The 24014-nt window shown below is 41.0% G+C and overlaps 1 protein-coding gene across 1 annotated transcript; it reads left to right on the forward strand.

The window, feature by feature from the left end:
- Nucleotides 1–305: 305 nt before the first annotated feature.
- Nucleotides 306–22042, forward strand: blmh (bleomycin hydrolase). The gene is made up of 12 exons (XM_063906149.1): nucleotides 306–455; nucleotides 2676–2873; nucleotides 4312–4421; nucleotides 5506–5647; nucleotides 6483–6571; nucleotides 6664–6756; nucleotides 14216–14371; nucleotides 14459–14617; nucleotides 14720–14787; nucleotides 15923–16040; nucleotides 16307–16373; nucleotides 21740–22042. The coding sequence occupies exons 1-12, from the start codon at nucleotides 446–448 to the stop codon at nucleotides 21886–21888; spliced, it is 1359 nt and encodes a 452-aa protein (XP_063762219.1). The 5' UTR covers nucleotides 306–445; the 3' UTR covers nucleotides 21889–22042.
- The last annotated feature ends 1972 nt before the right edge of the window (nucleotides 22043–24014 follow it).

Here is a 24014-nt window from a genome sequence, read left to right on the forward strand (position 1 = left end):
AGTGAATATTGTGTGCTGTATACAGCCTATTGTAAAATAAAATAAATATTGAAATTAATTACAGTACATCATTGTATGTGTTGTGCATGTCCATGTATGTATAGTAGTATTGTGTAAGAAGTTTTGGAAAAAAATAAAATCAAAACTTACGTAATTGTGTGTAATATACATAATAACATCATCAAATACATTACTTTCTGTATACGTTGAATATGAATAAGCCAATTCGGTGTCATCTCAATATTTTTTTATATAAATTTATTTTGATTGTGCTGCGGTCGCTTTTTCCCAATAACTCCGCCCAGCTGCCACGTCAAACACCGGCTGCGAGTGCACAAACGAGCGCACCTTGTTATCACACTGACTGACTTTCGGTGAATGAGATAAACAAAGAGCCGGTGACTTTTCAGGAAAACAGACAACGCTTCCCAAGCTTCACGAAAACATGGAAACTGGTAGGTGGAGTACTAGTTTCTGCAGTTTCAACCCCGGTGGTGTGCTTATAATATGCCTGAGTGCAGTCTGTATTTGACAGCTAGAGGATGACAGCTGAGTAAGCTAATGTGCTAAGTTAGCATTCAATGCGTTAGCATTGCCAGCCTTTTAGCATGGATTTACCGTCGATTGCTTAGCCACGTTTCACAGTTTATACCGATACACTATGAGCAAAGTACAAACATCCAAACAGAAGACACAGACAGCTACCACACGTGTATTTATTAGTTCAAATCTGGTTTCAATTTCAGGATCCAGAGGTGTTAGCTTGTGTCGCTAGCCAGTCATGCATCTGATTTGGAAATGCCAGAAGCTGTCAAAGTATTTAAAAAGGTATCAGTTCATTTTTTATCTGGTTTTCGTTTGGAAGGACTCTAAAGTTAAAGCTTCCCCTATATAACTTCCCTATCTAAATAGATTCCAACAATGACTTAATATGAGTGGTTGTAACTAAGTACATTTACATTATAATACTGGACTTAAGTACACTTGAGTGTTACTTGTACTTTACCTGAGTATATTTATTAGTATTTATTATTTTATTACTACTTTATAATTCTACTCTACTACATTTTTAGAAGAACATGATGTACTTTTTACTTCACTACATTTATATCACAGATTTGTTTACGAGTTACTTTATACATTCATATTTTGACTCGCAGGATTGGGAAAACTGATTATTTGGAATAAATGTAACCAACCAACATTATAGTTAAGTAACTACAACTGTGAGTGGGTTAACAGAAAATAATTTTGTAGCCATTTTGCTTAGAAGTTTTTTATTTAAAGGTATTTCCCCTGTTCCTGAATACCTTAACCACTGCTTGAGTTTCGCTACCTCAGGTTTCACAACATGATTTTTCAAGTAAGCAACAGTCAAACAGTTATTTCGAAGACATTTTCTGTAAAAACTATCTTTTATATCTTTCTTCCTGTATTTTAAAGTGTTCATTAAAAAAAAGACTTTGATATTTTGATTATATTCTGATCTTTGGACTGTGTTTTAGTCAATTATTGTGGATTTCTACTGAGCCTCCACTGTTTGGCTTGATGCCAACTGCAGCTGCACATGTAGAAGTGATGGGCATAATAAAGTTCTTAGCTAATGTATAAAAGCTGTTGTATAACCATTGATGTGTACATCTGCAATTCACCCTGGCTTCCTTAGTTTGGCCCCTCCATAGAAAACTACTGTGATGTATGTTCTCAGCATTCATGCCTTCACTTGTTGAAAAACATCCAGACCACCTAACTTCCTCACCATTTGGCTTTATGGAATCTGTTATTTACCACCTCTCTTATGTCACTTTAAGCTTGTTACCAGTGCACCTACTGTAGACTGTTAAATAAGTATCTTATTTGGCCCTTCTTAATCTTTCCATGCAAATCAGTGTCAAAAAATTCAGCTGTTGCACCACTGGCAAAACACTCTTATGACACGGGCCCCCATGCAGGCCTGCTCTTGAAATATTCTCTGCCCCGGGCCAGGTTCTGCTTATTTTCTAAAACAATTGGCATGACGGAGAATTAAGTTTGACACTCTCCTAGTCTGCGGTGGTCAGTGAATTTGTGTCGATGGAAAATAACCAGAATCCAGCTGAGAGAGAGAGAGGGGTCAAACAGTCGGCGTCATGCATGACTAGGCAATGTGTCTTTCAACGTTTAATTGCTCTGCACTATTACACTCTCAAAGTGTGTGTGCACCCATCCTACCCTACCAGTGTGTTCCTCTCACAGATGGAGCAAGACAAGTGGTACCACTGCACTGAGCTCAGATCAGCTCTTAGCTCCTTAAGGCTGCTTGAAGAGAAACTAGAAAGCATATTTGATAGCTTCTTTGTTTGTCTTGTGTTTTGCACTATGCAAAGTATGTCCTTCATCTTCATCAGATGTCCTAATAGACTATTCTCCGCTATAAACTCTATAGATGGTGGAAAGAGCGATGCGAAAGACAGCTGTAGTATTCAATAAATGATGTGTTTTTATTTTATGACTATTGATCTGGTATTTTCCAGGCATTATTGTGACGTTTAAGTGCGTAAGTGCTCGTAAATCAGATCTAAAGAGGGTGTATACCTAAAGTGCACAGTAGGAATTCCTATAATAGTCCAAATGTCTTCCTGTTACAAATTAACCTTGTGTCCTTCCTTCTCTTCCTCCCCTTCTTGTTCCTCCAGGTCTGAGTCAGGAGAAAGTAGCCACCTTCCTCAAGCGGCTGCGGGCCGAGCCACGCTACCTGTTGGCCCAGAATGTGTCGACCTGCATCGACCCGCTGGAGGTTTGTCTGCACCGGCAGACTGTCCAGGATACTGTGCACATCTTCCAGCACTCTATCCCCACAGAGGGCAAGCCCGTCACCAACCAGAAGAACTCAGGTAGGACATAATGTAATACCTCCATGATTACTATGAAAAGAAATGCGTCCGTATGTGGGTCTGAATGAATGTCTTGGCTCTGGGCTCATCACACACACATCATTTAGTTGGTGTATTTGCCTATTAAGCAATGCATCAAAAGAGAGCACAAAGAAATGTGAACTAGCACACATTTATACAAAAAGTGAAGGTATTTCTGAAGTAAATAGTGAACCTTTTACATTGAGAAGTTCTCAAATGCCTGTGCGATACTCTAGCAAGTATATATGTTTATGATTGTAGGACAAACTGCAAAACATTCCTCAAATGATGTATATGTTTTTTTATATAAAATATTCCTATACTGCAATTATCTATCACAACTAGTGGATATGCATGTTTAATCTTTGGAATTTTTATAAAGAAATGCTTAAATTTTGCGCTTTGAATCAGAAAGAGAGCCCCTCTTCTTTAGGCAGCGTCTGATTTCTGAACAAGGTTTCAAGGTTTCAAGGTTTTATTTGTCATATATGCACAGCAGATACAACGTATATGTTGGCAATGAAAATCTTATGTCGCGTGCTCCTCCAACAACTATTTATAACACATACTATTGAGAGGTTTAAAGACTAACGTTGCCGTAGTATTCTGCACGTTTAAAGGAGCGAAGTGTGACAAAATTAGTTCAGACGTTAGTGTTAATGCCACATCTAAGGTCCTAGAAATATAGCATGTCAGATATCTGGCGATATTTTGTATACAGGAACTGTACAAGTCTGAGTGAAGAACTGAGTATACTTTTATATCACAAGCAATGTCGTAGCCCCTACTGCATTTGCATGAGGTTGGAGGATCCCTTGCATTTGGCTATGGTGGTCATAGAGTGATCATCTAGATTGGTCAATTTCTCACTAAACACGCCAATTGTTTTCTAGTTCACATTTTCTGCATCTCAGTCTGAAATGTGACGCTGACTTTACTCGACACGTATCTGTTTTCTGGCGGAAATCTTATTTTTCTATGTGAACTCCGGTCGGCTGGAGTCACCTATAATGCTTTGGTGATATAGTGTAGGCTACAAAAAGTCAGTCTTGCCTTCAAACCACAAATTAATAAATGCAAATTGAGAATCCTGAAGAGAGTCCAGGCCAACCATGATCCAATGCAGACCATCAGCTTTAGTTCATGGAACTTTCTTCAAACATCCAACTCCTTGTCCATCTAGCAAGCTGTGGATGTCATGCATGTTCACAGTGACTATTCAATTACACTTCAAAATCAAACATTCTTTGTCAGGGTCAATCAAGGTATCAAACAAACGGGACTATATAAATAATAGAAGGTGGATATTACAAGATGCCTGAGAACACAACAGCATTTCTGAGTCCAGTTCTTAAACACATGTTACTTTACGTCCTCACTAATCTGCCGTCTGTGTCTCTATTTTCTCTGTCGCCAGGGAGATGTTGGATCTTCTCGTGCCTCAACGTCATGCGACTTCCCTTCATGAAGAAGTTCAACATAGAGGAGTTTGAATTTAGTCAGTCGTATCTCTTTTTCTGGGACAAGGTAAGACATGGAACCTCACACATCTGCTCTCTGTTTCCTCAATGGGCTGATATCTGTGTGCCTGATATATTTCCACTGTAGGTGAATTGAAACGTTTTGCAATCTCACTTGTTTGTTGCATGCACTGATAACCCACGTAGTAACATTTGCGATTTGTGTGTAGGTGTTACGTTATTTTGTGTCATGTTTGTTGTTTTGCAGTCTGGACATTGTGTACCGTGTGTATTTGTGTGCGTGTATTATTGTACAGTCATTGTCCAACTACTGTAAATCCCTCTTTTGTGTTGTTATAGTCAGTGCCCTTCCAGGTTTGACGTCACGGTGACACCTGGCAAATGTTTTTACCTTTTGTCTGTCTCTGTTTTTCTCCAACATGTGTAGACAGTTGTTTGTTCCACACCCCATGAACACACCTTTGTTTGTTACTAGTGCCAGGCGAAGGGAGCAACACTGAATCCGATCATAGTTCCAAACAAGGACACAGTGATTGTGGAGCTCTAAGAATATCCCGCCCCGCTGTCAGCCCGTAGATTCTTAAATAACATCAGATGTGTATTTCAATCTCCATGAGCGGGTCATTCAGGCTGCTGAATAATGACCAATAGAATGACCTGAAAGCTGTATAATTACCCTTTCTTTTATAAATGATTTATGATAATTACGGCTGAGTGCAAAGCCTGCCTGACACAATCTTTTCTATAAGTATCAAGAGGTTGATGTCACAGTTTGTTGAGTCTCACTTCACATTTCTCTGTTTAGTCACCATGTTTTTCCATGTTTCTACAGTTTAAACGTTGCTACTACGAAAGATGTGTTATTTATTGCCGTTTTACAAACTATAGAACTAATAATAATATGTTCAAGTCCTGCCTGATACTGTTTTACTTATTTTCTGTTGTTCTGCAGGTAGAAACTGGATCTTTAATGTGTTTGGTTTGCAATCTCAGATCAAAAGTCTTTGGAGGCCGTTGTCTTACAGTTAGTTTAGTCCCAACTTCTAAGTTTGGTGACCTAAGCCTGACTCAAGTGTATTTTGTAAAGCCCCTCACAGTTTTCTCTGCTTTGTCTCTTTGTTTCTCTCCAGGTTGAGCGTTGCTACTACTTCCTGCAGGCCTGTGTGGAGACGGCGCAGAGGAAGGAACCCGTAGACGGACGCCTGGTCCAGTTCCTGCTCTCCAATCCAACCAATGACGGAGGACAGTGGGACATGTTGGTCAACCTCATTGGTTAGTACTTATCATGAAACACCCTAAAAGTGTTATTAAAGATGAACCTTTATTAAAAGCACAATCCCTTTTATTTGCTGGTTCTGGCTGCATGTTTTGACAAATAAACACAGGTCTCAGTAAACGCGATGCAACTTTTGTCAATGTGATCTGTTAGATTCCTCACCATCGAATCATTCAGAACATTTTAGGGACACCATAAACACCAGAGTATAGTTCATTAATTATTATCAGCATGGAAAACAAGTGGGGATTGTTAGGCTGTCATGAAGTCTGAATATATATTTCCATTTCCTGATTACCTAAAATCCTTTTATAGGAAAGGGACATACAGAAAAACATGTTGAGTTTATTGCTCACTGTCAAACCAAACTTCAACTTGCATAAATAATATTGTGTCCTCTTCCTCAACCTTTCTGGCTACAAAACAAAAGTGTCCCCACATTTCTCTGTGAGTGTTTACCCGTTGTTCCTTCCTGGTATGAGAAATGGGATCCTTGCTGAAGGGCAATTGGGTTTTAGGAGGATACAGAGTTGTGCTTGTGTTGGGATGTGTGGTGCTATAAATCCTCTGGTGATGTAAATTGAACATTAAGTCTAAATTGTCCCAAAGCTACATCAAATGCAGCCGGAACTTTGTGCAAAAAGAATTAAATACCGGTCCAATATAAACACATTTCATAAGTATGGGTCCGTTGAGTCCAGTGACTGAAGCATACTGTATAAAAGCTCTTGCTATTAGTTACAGTTGTTCAGTTATAGCATTAACAAGAAGCTACAAACACTGTTATAGCATATGTTTTTTTTTTCAAATGTTGTTTCGTCCTGTCTCCAGAAAAGTATGGCGTCATCCCAAAGAAATGCTTCCCAGAGTCACACAGCTCCGAGGCCTCACGCAGAATGAATGACATCCTTAACCATAAGGTGCGTTTTACACACTTCCTTCAGTTCAAACTGATAACACACGATCTGTGAGAAAGTGCTGACCGTCGTTTTTGTCTCCTTGTGTGTTACAGCTGAGGGAATACAGCCTAAGACTGAGGAACATGGTGGCCAGTGACGCTACTAAAGCTGAGCTCTCTGAGGCCTTGGACACCATGATTGAGGAGGTGAGACTAAACGAGAGTCACCCGGGGAATAGATTGTATATTGCCGTTACACTCCAGGCACCCAATAGCCTTTTTTTTTACGGAACTCTGTTACGTACATTGTGTTTGTCTAGAGGAACTAGGGACAAAATGTAGTTCCTTTTTTAATCGTTTTAGGTTAGTAATATATGGCAAAACACTATAGAGCTATTCCTAATACTGTGACTATAAACATGTATTTTATATCATTTTTATCATTATCATCCGTTGCAAGGACCCTTAAAGGAATAATAATATAATTATAATAATAGACTTAATATAGAAATCTAATTTAAAAGAGAAAATAAAAACGGTCTGTAACACCTTTCTATTTCCACCAGAAGAGGGCGCTGTCAAACAAGACATTACTGAGAGCATCGAGCTAGAAGTGATACCTGATACAGGCTGCATGTAATCAGTGTTTGGGTTAGAGTAAATGTTGGTATAGGATTTGGGTGATTCAAGTTCAAACTGTTAATAAATAATATGAGCAGCTAAAAAAAAATAGTAACCTAGTGACGCTTTGGTCAATGTGACGTCTTTACACCATACAGTTTTTTTTTAAATAAGAAGCTTATTCAAATCATTCAGTCATTTTACAATACCCATATCATTAATGTTTAATATCAGACTGACTTAAGTCATTGAGAAACAAGTGCAAAGACACTCAAGCAACTTGTGATTGATGTGATGTGCAGTACGTATAGAAATGATTTGCACAAGAACAAGACATTTGTCGCCATTCAGGTCCGTTTAGTATCTTGCTTTCGAGGCCTTTAAAACATAATTTGGGTTTCACCTGCAAAATACCTGACTGTGTCTGCAGTGTAGTATGAATTAAATAATCTTAATGCACATTTGTGTCTGTGTGCACATGTCATATCAGGACCAAGCAACAATGCAAAATAAAAAATCGCCTGCACACCGCCCCAAACGTGGAAGATTGAAGATAGCTATCATGTTTATGGAACAGTCTGTCACAGAGCATCTGACGCTGGCCCGCAAAGACAAATTCACATCCTGAATAATAATCAAAGGTGAACGTGCACAAGCTCTTTCACACCACAACGAACGTAACATGTTTAATATATCGCCATGCCTGCGGTGAAATGTGCCCACAGTGTGTATTTGTGGCTGTGACAGGTTACAGTGTGTAGGTGTGTATTCATGAAAGGCATTATTTTCGCTTCCGGTGTGTGGTGTGTATCTATGAGGGTGACTGTATGAGCGGCCAGTCAGTCAATCAGCCTCCCATTGAGTGGATCGCACACAGAACGGCGCTCTGGTGATGCAGCCTTTGTTGTCAGCTGTTCGGGTGCATTGTGCTTCCTGGCTGGTTGCTTGTTTAAACAGTCGCCTGTATCTCACTGTCCCACCACACACACACACACACACACACACCCATACTGTATGTTGTGCAACAGTAAAGACGGCCCCCGCCACACTGCACGGCAGGCTGGGGGTGGCGCAGGGTTGTCGGCGTGTTTGTTTGTCCACCTGGAAGCGGTTTGTTTTGCGAAACACCGCTCTGTCGGCCGCTGCTGATGGAGGAGTCGGTGTTATAAGAAGAACAGCTGACCTAAAGCGAGCCAGATCAAAAAACATTATCCAGGATTGGACATCCAGATCAGTACAAACATTTAAATCAAACCTCATAAATAAAATTCATATTCTTGAAATCATAATTCAAATTAAAAAGAAAAAATCAAGTTTTTTTTTTTTACCTTTCCATGCTTTTGATTATGTTATGTCCCCCCGTAGATACGTTGTAGAGCCTCCAGTTACTTAGATATAAATAGGGAGGGATGTTTTGAATTGTTTTTTCAAAAGCAACAAGTGTCAATTTTCAGCTTCAAGAAGCATCACAGCTTCACATTGATTAGGTAATCATTTTAAATTGTCCTGATCACAAGTTTTAAACCTTAAGGGTTTGCATAAATCTCATTGGAAACAAATATCTTTGAGAATTTGTCGGAAACAATAAGCTATTTTAAGCTATGTTCTTCTTTTATAACTAACTTATAATTGTATTAATTGAACAAATAACCTATAATACGCTTGATCAAAATAAAGAGGGTAAAATATTTCCTAATTGTATAAATAATTTGCAAAGTTGTGTGAGTGCTATCGTAGTGTTTTGTTTTATTATTACTCTTACACATGGGAAACCAGTGCTCTTCCACATATTCACCTGCCTTTGCATCTGTGTGTGCACACATGTTTCTCAGGATCAGAGTGGCATGTCAGTTTTGCTTTGAGGTGATGCTGTCCACCCCCCATACGCAGCGGCTGTGATGCTGCACTGGTCTTCATCACGCCAGCCCCTCACACACTCCCATGACAGGCAACCAGGGTCAACGTCTCTGCTTCCACTTACTGTACCCAGGGTGCGCTTGATTTAAATGGATCCCCTTTGCGTGTCAAGAATCTATTCTCTTTGTCAACATTGGTCATGCTCATTGCACATCACATCTCCCTAAAAACCTCTTCAATAGCAGCTTGAGCCTTTTTCTTTTAGGCTGCATGTACAGTCAGCTAGCAAGCTAATCTCATGCACCGTTGGTCTTTATAGAGTCGGTTACAATTACGGTATCCGTACGCCGCGTTATTGAGGCAGAGGGGATACATTTCAAAGGCAGTCTTTTTCTTTGATGCTGTTTCTGGTGTGTGTCCCTGCTCCTCTACTCTCACTTACATCGACAAGTAGGCACACAAATAAAGGGACATTTGCTGGTAACTGTACATGCACGTAAAGTTAGCAGAACACACACAGATGGTATCCCTCACACCACAACTGTAGCCCCTTCCATGCTCCATTGCGTCATGGAATCAGAAACACCGTGTGCGGCTCTGTTTTTGGCTCTGAGCGCACAGAGAGTGATTCTCAAGACAAGTCTAATTTATGAGACGGCCATCAGATCACAGAGGAACCTTCTTGCTGCAGTGAGAGAGGGTCACAGCCGCCGGCTATTGACTGGGCTGATTTGTTGTTCAATGTGGGTGGGTTGCTGCAGATTTGTCATTGTTAGGGGCAGAGTCGTCCACTCACATTTCCTGAATTTTTTTGCACCAATTGTTAGAATTCAACGCCGACCACATGTGTTGCATGTTTAAAAAACAGGAAAGTTTAATCAAAACCTCGCTCATTTTTATCCAAATTGTTTGCATGGTGTCATTTGCTTACACTGACAAGTCCAGCTTCTAATCTAGACAATAGTTATAGATTTACCATGAGGCGCATGCTTTGCCTCAATTTGGCATAAACTGTTTGCATAGTCCTGCTTCAAACCCTCATTATGTCGGAAACTATCTTTGCTAAAAACATAGCGAATTCCCGTAAACCTTAATTGCGCTCATTTTCACATTTATGTGCCTAATGTACAAAAAACAGGAGGCATTAATTTTACCTCAAATAGACTTGAAAACTTCAATCTTAATACAATTATTTTTAATTGTTAAAAGGACTTCTGTCAGAAACAGTTGCTCTTTAAGATATTTTTTGTAAAACTAAAGTGCAAGCTTTCATTACCTTAACAGTTCCTGCACATCCTATTGTAATTAAGGCATTTCAGCAGGTGCATCTGTTTATAAAATGCATTTATTGCCTGAAATGCCTCCATTGGATTCCTTAGTTAATTTCCGTCACATCACTCTGAAACACCCCACTTCTATTGGCTAGCACTCCAACACATTGTAGGTGATAGGCTAAGGAGCGGGACATCTGAAAGCAGTTGAACAATCACAACAGATCCGCCATGCTAACCAATTAGATCAGACTTGCTCTGGTTTCAGACAGAGGGTGAAAAAAGGAGCTGCAGCAAAGGCAGTATGAGAAAAATAAAGAGCATTTTGAACATTACAGCATGGAGACATGTCACAGTAGAGGAACAAAATACAAATGTTAATCTGAGAATTAGCATAATAGTGTCTTGCTCAAGGTTGCCCATCTATCCAGGTAAACTACAGTGTGTTGCCATTGGCGTTATCTGCTTACTGTTTGTGTTAGACTCACCCCTAACTTCAGGTGATTTGTTTGTTTGTGTGACTTAAAGCAAATAAACAGGCAGAGATATCAACACTGGAGCTCAGATGCTATCAAAGATTAGCTGCGGTTAGCCACAATAGCGTGCATACAGTCGGCTTATTGTTTATAGCAAGACACGCAAACTCGATACGAGACCGACCTGAGGAGGACCTTCTGCTAGAGACTGATGAGCTGAAGAGAAAGCTGCCTGTTAACAAACGCTTATAACAGCTGGTTCCTCAAACCTGTTAGCAATTAGTATTGTGTTAATGTTTAGAATATTAAGAAATGAATGAGATGGTCTTTTGAAGTCACAGTCCAAACATGAATGGAGTTTATGATCAACGCCCGTTGCCGTAATGAAGAACTAACGAAGTGTATCCTGAGGGCTTGGACTCTGATCATTCGTAAAATTCTTTGTTGGAAACACAAACATAAACATCTGTTAACTGACAGAATGATCAGATGTATCAGCATTATTTGTTTTTTTAACACTTGAATGAAAGGAGAATGTGTGTGGTTTGTGAATCAAATTGAATGAATCAATCAATTTTATATGCGAGATACATATCAATACTTACTCAACACATGTCCGACACTGAACCCTGCTGTGGTGATGCACTTTTAGCAAGGTATTTTTATCATTTCTTTTCGGCGTTCCTATTCGTTGCAGCCCTCCGTCTCTCTGTCATCTTTTTCTTTGTGTGCTCTCTCTAATACATATCTGTCATTACACTGGCAGGTAAATATTGATCCTACTCGAATGTCTCTGTTGCTGTTTATTCTGTGACTGAGGTCTCTCTTTCAGCTCAGCTTTTTCCTCACACCTACTTTATTTACCTTGCCGGGGCAGGATGAGTGGGCGCACGGCTGATCTAGCAGTAAGAGAGATGCGTACAGTTGTTGGAGAAGCTCAGGACTTAACATTTTCATTGCCGTTTCTACACTGTAGCTTAAGGACATACAATATTAAAACCTTTGTATCTTGAATCTACAGTAGGTCTCAGTCAACTCAAGTCATATTTTTGTTATAGTACTACTAAATCATAGCAGAAGTTGTCTCGTGACAGTTTATAAAGAGTATCTGAAAGACAAATTGCAAGTTAAAAGGGTCCCAGGGAGAATTTGTTTGAAGGAAATGGACAAAAAAAAGGTATGGCGAGGAAAGGGCGGGTCAAGGGATAACGAAGACGTCTTTCAAGGGGCCGAGGGCATCTGGGCAAACACAGACAAGACAAGCGGACGGACACCTTGGCATGTCGTCTTGCCCTCAGTCAGTCTAAACAAACCAGTTGAACGAGGAGTCAAACAGATGCCTTTGTTGACTCTGTGCATGTGTGTATTTTTGCGTGCGTCTGTACTTTTTGAGATTTCTGTGATGACGAAGGGGGATTGTTTGTTTGTGTAAGGCAGGCTGGAATTTATGCATTTTTGTGTATTTGTCTGTGAGAGAGAATGTGCCTGGGTGGGGTGAGAGTGGTGGGCTCAATGTTCACTAAGCAGGGAGTAGGAATGTCATCTTTATGCAGGGGCATTTAATAATGTTGACTAAGCATGGGAATTTGCTGCCATGGCTGCTGTATTTCTCCAGGCTAAGCCAAAAATAATCCCCTCGTCCGCTTTATATTCAGCTGGACAAGTTTAATTGATCTGGTTATCAGCAGTAGTTAATATAAAAAACAAGTGTGTTCGACTTTATTGGAAGTTTGTCCTTTGTGACACACGCAGTCGAAGCACTGAGAGTCTGATGTATCACCATTCATCCACACAATTGGAACAATAATCGCCATAGTACACACTGTTATCTTCCAACAACAATGGACTGCTTCGCTTACTAATTTCTCTTCTGGTTTTTAATCGTATTTGATAGGAAAAGGTCTTGAGAGAGGAGAGCAGAGGATGGGCGAGGTGAAAAGCAAAAGGGGGGAAATTCCTGAGATTACTATATGAAAGGTTTGGAAGGGCCTGATTGACAGACAGCCCAGTCCAAACAACCCAATTTAGCCCACAGGAACTCTGTCTGAACTTCAGCACCGCAGGATGACACAGAAGGAGGGAGGGGTGGAAGGATGGAAGTGGAAAAGACAGTGGAGAGGGAAGCACTGTGTAGAGGAAAAGACGTGAGAATGTTGGCAAAATCTGAGAGGCCCAGGCATTGATTGATGGACGGACAGACTCTGGGTTGGTGGGGTTACACGTACACACATTTAACATATGGGCTGGGAGTTAGATTTATAAACCTCTCCAACAGCCTCCCTATAGGCAAGGAAAACAAATGTCCATGTTCAGGTTGGCCCCATGGTGTTTTTACTGTAGTAGATAGGCAGGAGGTGCCTCTGGGTTTATTGAAATGGGGATACTTCACTACTGTTCACTCTTTTTCTTAGTTTTTGATGCAAAGATTGACATTCTGTTCATTTTTAATATCCTCTACTTTTAAAAATGTGTTTTTCTTATGTCCCCTACGATGGTGTGTATTTTTTATACTGTATCTTTACAAAGTGTGTTACCAGAGAGATGTTTTTACAGTATATTCCTCTACTGAAGGAGGCGGTGCACTTCACACTTCACTTCGCTATTGTCTTTGTGTGTGTATCATGTACGGTGTCCTCGAGTGCCGAGAAAGGCGCCTTCAAATAAAATGTGTCATTATTATTATTACTTAATTTGAGAATCAAACGGTACCTGACAAACTAGATTAGGTGTGTCATCAATTTCAAACACCCATTTGCTGACAATCATTGTCACAACACCGAAGCAACCTGCCTCCTCCAGCGCTGAGGAGACTTAGGGCACAGAGAGCCAGAGTTTGCTATAGCTTAGTGAAAGTTTTGACAACAAACACTGTACAGAGTGAAGTTTGGGGATAAAAACCAGACCCTGGAGTTTCCTTCCACCATACCAGGAAATCCCACTAGATATTATTGTAAGACTAAGATTGCGGTCGAATTGTCAGTTTAGCTTAGGAAGGTTCCTAACAAAGCGAAATGTCCCGGAAATATCCAAGTGGCCGCCCATGATAAGAGCTGTTCGAATTCTCTAGATCAGGCGTGTCCAAACTACGGCCCGGGGGCCAAAAGCAGCCCGTTGGACATTTTGAATTGGCCTTCAATAAATCCTAAAAGTATAATATTGATATATTCAAATATAATTTGAACCTTTTAGCGCGCAATTTCAAGCGGTGCGCGAGGCCGAGTGCAGGGCTTGTGACTAGTCGGGCGACACCGCTGTCTCCATAGAACAACAGTAACATCAGTGCAGAGCCGTTTTAAGTGGATCATGTGAATTCAACTTCAGTGAGATGGAGAAGATGTGATTCCATACCCTTTGTTTACTTTTAATGCGGATCTAATGTTTAAAAGATGTCTTAAGGCAGACTTTCATATTGAAGTTAATGTTCAAACTGTGTGCTTTCAGGTGTTCCGGGTGGCCAGTGTGTGTCTAGGCAGCCCTCCTGAGACCATCTGCTGGGAGTACAGGGACAAGGACAAGAACTTCCACCGCATGGGACCCCTCACCCCCCAGGAGTTCTACAAAGAGCACGTCAAACCTCTATACAACATTCAGGACAAAGTATGTCACCCATCCAATGCATCAGATTGTGTTACTTGCTGTTTCTCGTTTTGTTTCTGAGCTTGGATGTTAACTCTTTACCCTCAGATCTGCCTTGTGAACGACCCTCGACCCCAGAACCCCTACGGGAAGCTGTACACTGTGGAGTTCCTCGGTAACATGGTCGGTGGCCGCAGCACTCTGTACAACAACCAGGCCATCCAGCTGCTCAAAAAGGCTGCTGCTGATTCCATCAAGGAGGGAGAGGTAGGTTGGGGCAAACAGACCGTGGCCGTAGACACACATTTGTACAGTCAAGCGTCTCACCGTGTGAACTTCATAAATCTGAACATGCTGTCTTTCTGCTAGGCGGTGTGGTTCGGTTGTGACGTCGGGAAACATTTCCACGGCAAGCTGGGTATTAATGACATGAATGTGTGAGTATAATGCATCATGTGGAAGTTATTTTCAATGGCACTTTATTCTAGTCTGCCGTGCATATGTCCCAGATTTTAGAAGCAATATGTTTACATGGCTTTCATCATTTCTTATATGTAGGGCCATGAACGCGCTTACATTTGGGATTTGATGATTGCAATACAGTTGCAATATACTGGTATCAATAATAACAGTGATATAAAAAAATATTAGAAAAATTATATCACAAATCACACAATAGTCAAAGATTTGATATAAAACATTTTTTTGTGATTATTTATTAATTAATTATTTATTATCTGAAGATTTTGTGACTATATTTTCATTGTGAATACTTTTAGCCATGATAATTGTGTGTTTTCTGGGCGAGTAGTTGTAGTTTTGTTTGGAAAAGTGACTTAAAAGCAGGGTTGTAGTCAAGTCAAGCTACCAATTGTCATGTCTAGGAGGAGACCGAGTCGAGTCCAAGTCATCATTACCTGTACATCTTTAGATTGAGAATAGCGTAGGCACGTACGGGTACTCGCCTCGCAGTTGCACACGCCTGGGGCTGAGTACATCCAGACTCGGATTCCCTCGAGTCCTAGTCCAAGCTCTAGTACTCCACGTCTGCTTAAAAGAGAACGCAACAAGGAAATAGAATATCCTACACACTGAATATTCCACGTTTGACAGGCTTAACATGACAGGAGCAGACTTCATCTGCATACCCAAGGTGTTATTCTCTCCACAGGGGAGCAGTGGCTTGTCTTTGACCCTTCACGTGTAGAGGCTCCTGTGTCTGAGTTTCTGGCGCCTGGGTTAAATTTGCTGGCAAAACTGAACCAGTGTGGTGCCGAATGTCTGGTCCAGTCTCTGCTGAAGCTCATCTTTCACACAGAGGTTTTAATGAGCCATAGATGGACTATAAATGGAAAGATGATGAGGTCTATTGCAGCTTCATTTCTACAGTCATGTCATAACAAAGGAATGAAAAGGTGGAATACGATTCTTATAAAGGTCTTGTTTTTTCATGGTTATCACACTTTTGGCAGCCCCCTACGAAGAATAAAGACTCAAAACTGCATTTTCTGTTGAAGTGATCACTACGTCCCTTGTGTAACATCACTTGTGTGTATGCATTTGTGCGTGCAGGTTCAACCACGAGCTGGTGTTTGGAGTGTCGGTGAAGAACCTCTCCAAAGCGGAGCGGCTGATCTATGGAGACTCTCTGATGACCCACGCTATGATCCTCACTGCTGTCACAGACAAGGTACGCTCACACAGACATAGTGCTCAGGTGGATGATGCTTCGGTACGGAAATATAAGGAACGTTTACAAGCAGTCGGACAGGAATATACACATTTAGCAGGGTTTATTGCATCAAAGCCGTGTTTACGCTGCTTTAATCGGCTGCAGTTTTTCAAAGTGATGTCAATTTCCCCCCCTTGTAAGTAGCCCCAGCTGTTAGCACACTTTCTTTCCTCTAGTCACAGCTTCTCACTCTTATCCCCCCATCATCGTCTGCTTTCTTTCAGGATGGAAAAGAAGGCTTTGAGAAGTGGAGGGTGGAAAACTCCTGGGGCGATGACCGTGGGAACAAAGGTAAGTTGAGAGATGCATAACACCATTATAACACCATTCTTCTTTCAGTCCTTACCTTTAGGGTCATTTTTAAAGGTGAACCTGCAATAAATCACCATCAAAATGTATTTGTAACCGATTGCTGTCTACTCACTGTGAATTATCTGGCTAAATAGTTGCTTTCATGTGGATCTGGTCCCGGTATCATATTCATGCTTCTTCAACAAACTCTTCCCACCTCCCCATCTCCCCTCCACATCGTTCTTGCACCGCCGTGTCTCGTGATAAATCATCATCTTCCTGTTTGTGTCTATTGGATTATGAACAGGATTAGACTGAGAGGTTCCCATGTGTTGCTGCTTTATGAACTTGTAATTGGCTGTGTCCTGTTTCATAAAGACTCACAGGCACACACACACACACACACACACACACACACACACACACACACAGAGGCTCTTAATATGGTTCTTTAACCTCCTTGCCTCTGGGCTTGCCAAGTTGCATAATTGTACTTAAAAAAAGGGCACTGATCCAGCTAGCTAAGTGAAATTCCACCAAATTAAATACAAATACTTGGGTTCAAATGGTTTGTCTCCCTTTGGTGACTTATCGCATAGCTAGCTAAAACTGTAGCTGGAAAGCTAATCTGAGTCAGTGTAATATGAGGTGAATTCTCTCTGTTTTTCAATGCGTGTCTGACTTTGTGAAAGACGTAGCACTTGTTTGGTTAACTGGAAACTCTTGAACCTGTTTTTTTAGTGGTCAGCTGAAAGAGTTGTTTTTTGTTTGTTTTTTAACCACAAAAACGAATTTTACAAACCAAGACGGTCAAGTGGAAAATGTTGTCGAGTAAGTAGGGTCGGTTTGTCTGTATGCAACAGGACCCAAAACACAGCAGGCAGACTTGACTGTCTACTGTTGTTATTCCCCCTCTCCTTTCATCTCTGTTTCCCATCTTCCTCTCACCCTCTCCTCTCCATCTCTGCGCTCCACATTCCTCTGCAAATTGTAGGAGAGTATTTCAGGTCAGTCATGCATCGTCTGGCAACACACACATACAGCGATGCGTACACACACAGAGGGACACACACACTTACTCACAATATTTGCTTGAACCCACAAACCATACTCACTGTTGGGAAAACATGTGAAAACCCCTCCGTCAAATCAGATGTATTTCACGCATATCTTATTCCATAAACACCAGCAGATAGGCCGGGCCAGCGCCCCCAGCTCCTCCGCAGAACAAATTAATAACGTTTTTCAGAACAAGAGTTCGAGAAACGGAGGTCACATGGGAATCCGGGGGCTTGTTTGTTTGACAAAAGCTGAGGGGAAAAGAAGTCGGTGGAGAAAAGAGACATTGGACAGAAATGAAAGCGTAGCGCAGGTAGAATCTGTTAGAAAACCGCAAAGACAAGTAGATGTGGGGATGATTTCAGAAAGGAGACAATGAAATAAGAGTTGTAAAAGCAGTAGGGTAAAGTAAAGGGTGTGTTTATAAGGTTTCTAAAGGCTTAACATCTCTCTTCAGGCCTTTTCATATGCCTCCTACCCCTCCGTTTCTCACGAAAGGTTTCCGTTTTCTTCCTTGTTTATCCCCCTGCTAACTCCCCAGCTTTTTTTTCCACTTGAAATGGCATTAGCAGGGATTCTGCGAGCCTTTGAAGTAGTACATTAAATTGTCTGATATGTCGGCTTTAGAAAAGGTTGCCAAAATATGTTTATTTTTCACTTTGTGTGACAACAGGGCCCCAATTAATAAAAAAAAACCTGGTCACATCCCATATATTAATTTCTGTTATGTTTGCATTGTTTAAACATGCCAATACGGTTGTGTACTTTAGGTCATTCTAGGATTTTTTAACATACTTTTGCCAGCTTTACCGTAAAATGCAATTGGGTATTAAACTGCATTCTATGTGGTCTTAAAAAGTCTTACCTGTTAAAACGTGCAGGTTATTAGGTGGATTTCTTAACCGTTGTCACAGGTTTAGCTTGAGCCCTGAATGAGTTCAACGTGGAAACTGAGAAACTGATTTTCCATGAGCACGATGCTTCCATTGTTGAGTAAATACATGAGATGATGTTCATGTGGATGGAAGGATTCCCTTGGTAGCGGACACAACAAACACTTATGAAGAAAAGCTTCATTAACCTTTCAGTATGCTTCCTATCCAGTGCCTTCATTTTGCACCCAAACCACAGTTGCCTATCCGTCACCCCACCTCATTTAAAGGACCAATTTCACTTCCCATGAAATCAGAAACGCCTTTTTCTTTAGCCTTACCACAACTCTGCGGGTGCACTGTTCCCCGCCGTCTGTTATTATCTAGCTCTGTTCTTATATTTTGAAAAGACCCCCCCTCTCCTCAGTGCTGTCAAGTGTCAAAATGATTTCACAGATACCTCTTGTGTTTTATAGTAGCCATAACAAACCTTTTTCCAGTCAAGTCTAACTCAATATGTGAAAACATATCAAACTACAAGCAATGACCACAGTCTTTAAACCGTGTATTTTGACCTTTAATTGACTTTATGTTCCTGTATTCCCATTTCTACATTGAGCTTTGCTTTTAGCCCTGCTACGCTGCAAAGGATACCAATGTGTGCCACGTGGTCACTCTACATCCTGAATCCATTTATTATATTGGAATCCATTTATTATATTGTTTTTTATAAACATTCATGTTGCCCATACAATATATCTTGATGACTTTAACTAATAATAATGAATATATTTTTATTGTGAGCATAGCTGTGCCTGACAGAGACCCTAGCATGGCGGCAGACTCTTATCCTGCAGTAAAATGGTAAATCCGAAAAATGAAACATTCTCGAGCTTGTGGGAAATGTCCTGAGGTCAATGAAAGATGTGAAGGAGGAGTAATAAGGAGTTAGGCAAGAACAACAGCAGAGTCTACTGCACTTCATTTATAACGATGACGTACTCAAGGCTGCGCGATTCAAGTAGGGATTCTTGTCCAAAATATATACACAACCCCCAGGTTCTCCATAGTTTACAATGATGCAGCCAAAGTGGATGTTATTTAATTGCCAAATTGTGTGAAATTGTTATGTTGATGCCTCGAGGAACTGTGGTACGTCATGGCCTTTCCATTGATTCAGTGTACACTTTGCTAAAGGGAAAAAGAAAGGGGTAGTTTCCCATACTCAGGAGCAGTTCTAAGCAAAGAAGACTATTCAACTGAAACCCTCATCTTGTTTTAAGCATTTAGCTGTTCAGCTAACGTGTCTTAATCACTGCTCATTCGCTCATAGCAAGATACAACTCTGTAAAAAATAAAGAGACCAGCATTATCAGTTCCTCTGGTTTTATTATTTATAGACATGTCTGAGTTAAATTATAATATGTTTGTTTTATTGTATTCTATAAACTACTGACAACGTTTCTCTTATGTTGGAATTCAACAGACACTGGAATGGCTGCCATACATGTAGAGATAAAGATTTAAGAACATTTTGGAGTGGCCTCAGAGCTGTATCTGTTCCACACTCCTCTAGCTTACAGTACATACGTTTTTTCTGAGACAGGACAGTCAGCCTATCCCTAAAAACAAATAAGGACACCCAACCTTCACACACACCACCATGCCACCCAACACGCGGGTTCCAGTAAGCTCACATCCACACACAGACACAAACACACGGATACCACAGTGAGAACCAGGCAACGTGCCATCTAAGATTTGCATACTTGAAAGAGCACATATACACAACACACCCAGACACGCCATCCCCAATACATTGTTTTGAACCGTGGCACGTTCTTGCGGTTGCCCTGACGTCTTCGATAAGTCAACTTGACAGTAGGAGAGATATCTCGCTTGTTCAACTTTGACAACATGAGGAGGGGAAAAGTAAAGAGACTTAGAAAGTGGCATTAGAGAAAAAGAATAGCAAAATAACTTGAGCATAATCACTCTAAAGTCTGGTTGCCAGTTCTCATCCAGCTTTCCGTGTTCGTCGGATCTGCATGGGATCTGATCCCGTCTGTTTTCTCAAAACTTGAAGTCTCTGTTAAGCAGAAGACTCACACATAGACATCTTTCATGTAAAACCATTTCAGCATGGGGCTACATCCTCCTCCAAAAAGAGATTTTTTTTTCCCCGACATGTTTCTGTCAACTTTCAAGGTTGGCGTTCATAAGAACCCCAGATTGTATGGCTGCACGCACACACTGAGGGAGATGGACACAGACATTGTTTCGTTTTATCAGGGTGGGTATGCAGAGGTGATAGCAGGAGTGTTGAAGGCATACAGCACTTTAGGGTGGGGGAGTTTGAACTGTGATGGTCCTCCACCCTGCTGTCTGTCAAAACAATAGAGTTTAGCGATAAAGAGCTATTAGAATAAAATGTGCGTGCATTGATAATGTTTCATCGTTGTGTTGAACTGTTCTTAGCAGCACTCCCTTCTCCCCCGCTTTCAGTGAACGAGCAGTAAGGATGAACGGCTTGATATGTAGCATGGTGTGTTTGGTGCAAGAGTATTTCCTTATTGAAAATGAATCGTTATCAGGGTTGACTTCAGGGAGCTTTCCAAACTTGGTAGAAGAAAAAAAAAAAGGCAAGATTTTTCGGGACTAACTTTATTTGCTTTTATTGCAGAGATGTTCAATCAATCAGGGATGTCTCTAAGTTAAATATTGTCTTGGCCAATTGACTTTGCCTTTCTTCAAATCCTTATTTTAAAGCAAAAAAGTGTTGAAAGGCTTGACTGCTCTCACTTTTAGAGAACTCAAATTTGGAGGGGGTGCCACTTTCTCTGCATTGTTTAAAACTTCTTAACAAAGAAAAAATCATGATCTTGTTTATGCCGAGTGACAAGTTTAATTATCATGTTTATAATAATCTGAACACTTAAAAAAAACTGATTCAGGTGTTTGTTTTCTTTATCAAACGTATTAGTGATTCGGTCACACAATTAATTCAAGTGTTTGACGAGGAGGACAGACCCGCAGAGTCCCAATTTATGTTTTATTTTACAAAAACTATTTTCTAATGTAAGCACTGCGTCAGTCTCACCAGCATCGGTTGTTATAATGATGTTCTATTTATAATATTTACTGCATGGTTTGCAATTTACCTGGTTAATATATGCAATCAACCTGGATGTAGTTATGTCTGTACATGGTAGTAGATCAAATGAACTTCAAGTAGTACATTAAGGTTCCCATCACTCCCATCACATGCATCATTATAAGATGATGAAACCACAAACTTTTTTTAATCCATACAGTTTCACCTAAATTGCATTCATTTCCAAGTTGTGGTTTATCTTTCCGTTATCCCATTTCTATGCCAGCCTTTCAGGTAAACAAAAAGATCTCATCGGTTGTGTTCCCTGTCTCCCTCTGCAGGTTACCTGATCATGACGGACGATTGGTTCTCCGAGTACGTGTACGAGGTGGTAGTAGACAAGAAGTTCCTCTCCGCTGAAGTCCTGGATGTGATGCAACAGGAGCCAGTTGTACTTCCTGCCTGGGACCCAATGGGAGCCCTGGCATAATACAGAAATCCAGGTTCTAGCCCCAACCTCTGGTCGATTTGACTCCGCCCTATTCCTCGGCTGGTTTTACCTCTCCGATATTTCCCCCACACCTTCTTCCAAAACAGCCTGTTCTTCTAGAAAAAATAATAAAGATTTTGTTTTTCTTTTTTTACTGGACTGCCTGTGTCTTTTGTCTGTCTTTATTTCAGTTACACTCCCGCAACGTTTCTCTTTTTTTGGGATGGTAAACAATAAAGCACTGAATCAGGGCCTGAGCATTTAAAAGGTGAAGTGGGTTTATTGCATTGTAAACACTCGTTTCAATTTGAGACAGGTCGGCTTCAAAAACAAGAGGTTGATTCAAGTATAATAGCAATCTGAGCTGTTGACATATGGTAGGTTATATACCGACAAATACAATAAAGGGCAGTCAACCCTGCTTTTTTAATTGATACACCTGTGTGTTCCAGAGTTTTTAAAATACATTTAAAGACCTTTTTTTGACTTATGCCTGTGTTCCTTTCACATCCTGGACACGGACAAAACAGCACTGATTGACTGCTTGAAAAAACAGAAATTCTGCAAACACAATGTAAGCCAGGAATGTAGGATAGATATGCATCTGAACATTACGTGCATACGCTTTTAAAATATTGTTTTCATACTTTCTGCCTGTATCCTCCATGATTGGAAATCTAGGAATGTTAAAAGCAGGAAAAGGGTCAAACTTCAATAATCCTCGAATCCAAGAACTTTCTGCACAGAAACTGAAATAATTTCTCAGGGACTTTTCAACTCTTCCTGCTTTAAAACATTCCTGTCAAGGTAAAAATGACCTCTGTCCTCCCAGCAGTTGGCCTGTCAGCTGAGTTACTGCTGTTCACACTGCAGCATGTTGTTGAAAGCAAGAAGTGCCCATTCAGCACCACAGGCTTAAAGCAGATGGGGGACCTGGGACCCGGTTGCATGTGTGGATTGGGAAGATTTAGGTTGTAATCTACAGGTCAGAGGCCTATTTTTTAGGGGAGTTTCAATAACTCACAGACTTTTGTGATATACAGTGGGGAGAACAAGTATTTGATACACTGCAGATTTTGCAGGTTTTCCCACTTACAAAGCATGTAGAAGTCTGTTATTTGTATCATAGGTATTCTTCAACTGTGAGAGACGGAATCTAAAACAAAAATCCAGAAAATCACATCGTATGATTTTAAGTAATTAATTTGCATTTTATTGCATGACATAAGTATTTGATACATCAGAAAAACAGAACTTAATATTTGGCACAGAAGCCTTTGTTTGCAATTACAGAGATCAGACATTTCCTGTAGTTCTTGACCAGGTTTGCACACGCTGCAGCAGGGATTTTGGTCCACTCCTCCATACAGATCTTCTCCAGATCCTTCAGGTTTCGGGGCTGTCACTGGGCAATACGGACTTTCAGCTCCCTCCAAAGATTTTCTATGGGGTTCAGGTCTGGAGACTGGCTAGGCCACTCCAGGACCTTGAGATGCTTCTTACAGAGCCACTCCTTAGTTGCCCTGGTTGTGTGTTTCGGGTCGCTGTCATGCTGGAAGACCCAGCCACGAGCCATCTTCAATGCTCTTACTGAGGGAAGGAGCTTGTTGGCCAAGATCTCGTGATACATGGCCCCATCCATCCTCCCCTCAATACGCTGCAGTCGTCCTGTCCCCTTTGCAGAAAAGCATCCCCAAAGAAGGACGTTTCCACCTCCATGCTTCGCGGTTGGGATGGTGTTCTTGGGGTTGTACTCATCCTTCTTCTTACTCCAAACACGGTGAGTGGAGTTTAGACCAAAAAGCTCTATTTTTGTCTCATCAGACCACATGACCTTCTCCCATTCCTCCTCTGGATCATCCAGATAGTCATTGGCAAACTTCAGAAGGGCCAGGACATGCGCTGGCTTGAGCAGGGGGACCTTGCGTGCGCTGCAGGATTTTAATCCATGACGGTGTAGTGTGTTACTAATGGTTTTCTTTGAGACTGTGGTCCCAGCTCTCTTCAGGTCATTGACCAGGTCCTGCCATGTAGTTCTGGGCTGATCCCTCACCTTCCTCATGATCACTGATGCCCCACGAGGTGAGATCTTGCATGGAGCCCCAGACCGAGGGAGATTGACCGTC

Source organism: Eleginops maclovinus, chromosome 18 (assembly GCF_036324505.1).
Source record: "Eleginops maclovinus isolate JMC-PN-2008 ecotype Puerto Natales chromosome 18, JC_Emac_rtc_rv5, whole genome shotgun sequence".
In the NCBI taxonomy this organism is placed as follows: Eukaryota; Metazoa; Chordata; class Actinopteri; order Perciformes; family Eleginopidae; genus Eleginops; species Eleginops maclovinus.

Excerpts from the sequence above, each read along its gene's own strand:
- blmh (XM_063906149.1), top strand. Across the intron at positions 6,572-6,663 it reads ATGACATCCTTAACCATAAG|CTGAGGGAATACAGCCTAAG; the intron begins GTGCGTTTTACA and ends TGTGTGTTACAG. Across the intron at positions 14,788-15,922 it reads GGTATTAATGACATGAATGT|GTTCAACCACGAGCTGGTGT; the intron begins GTGAGTATAATG and ends TTGTGCGTGCAG.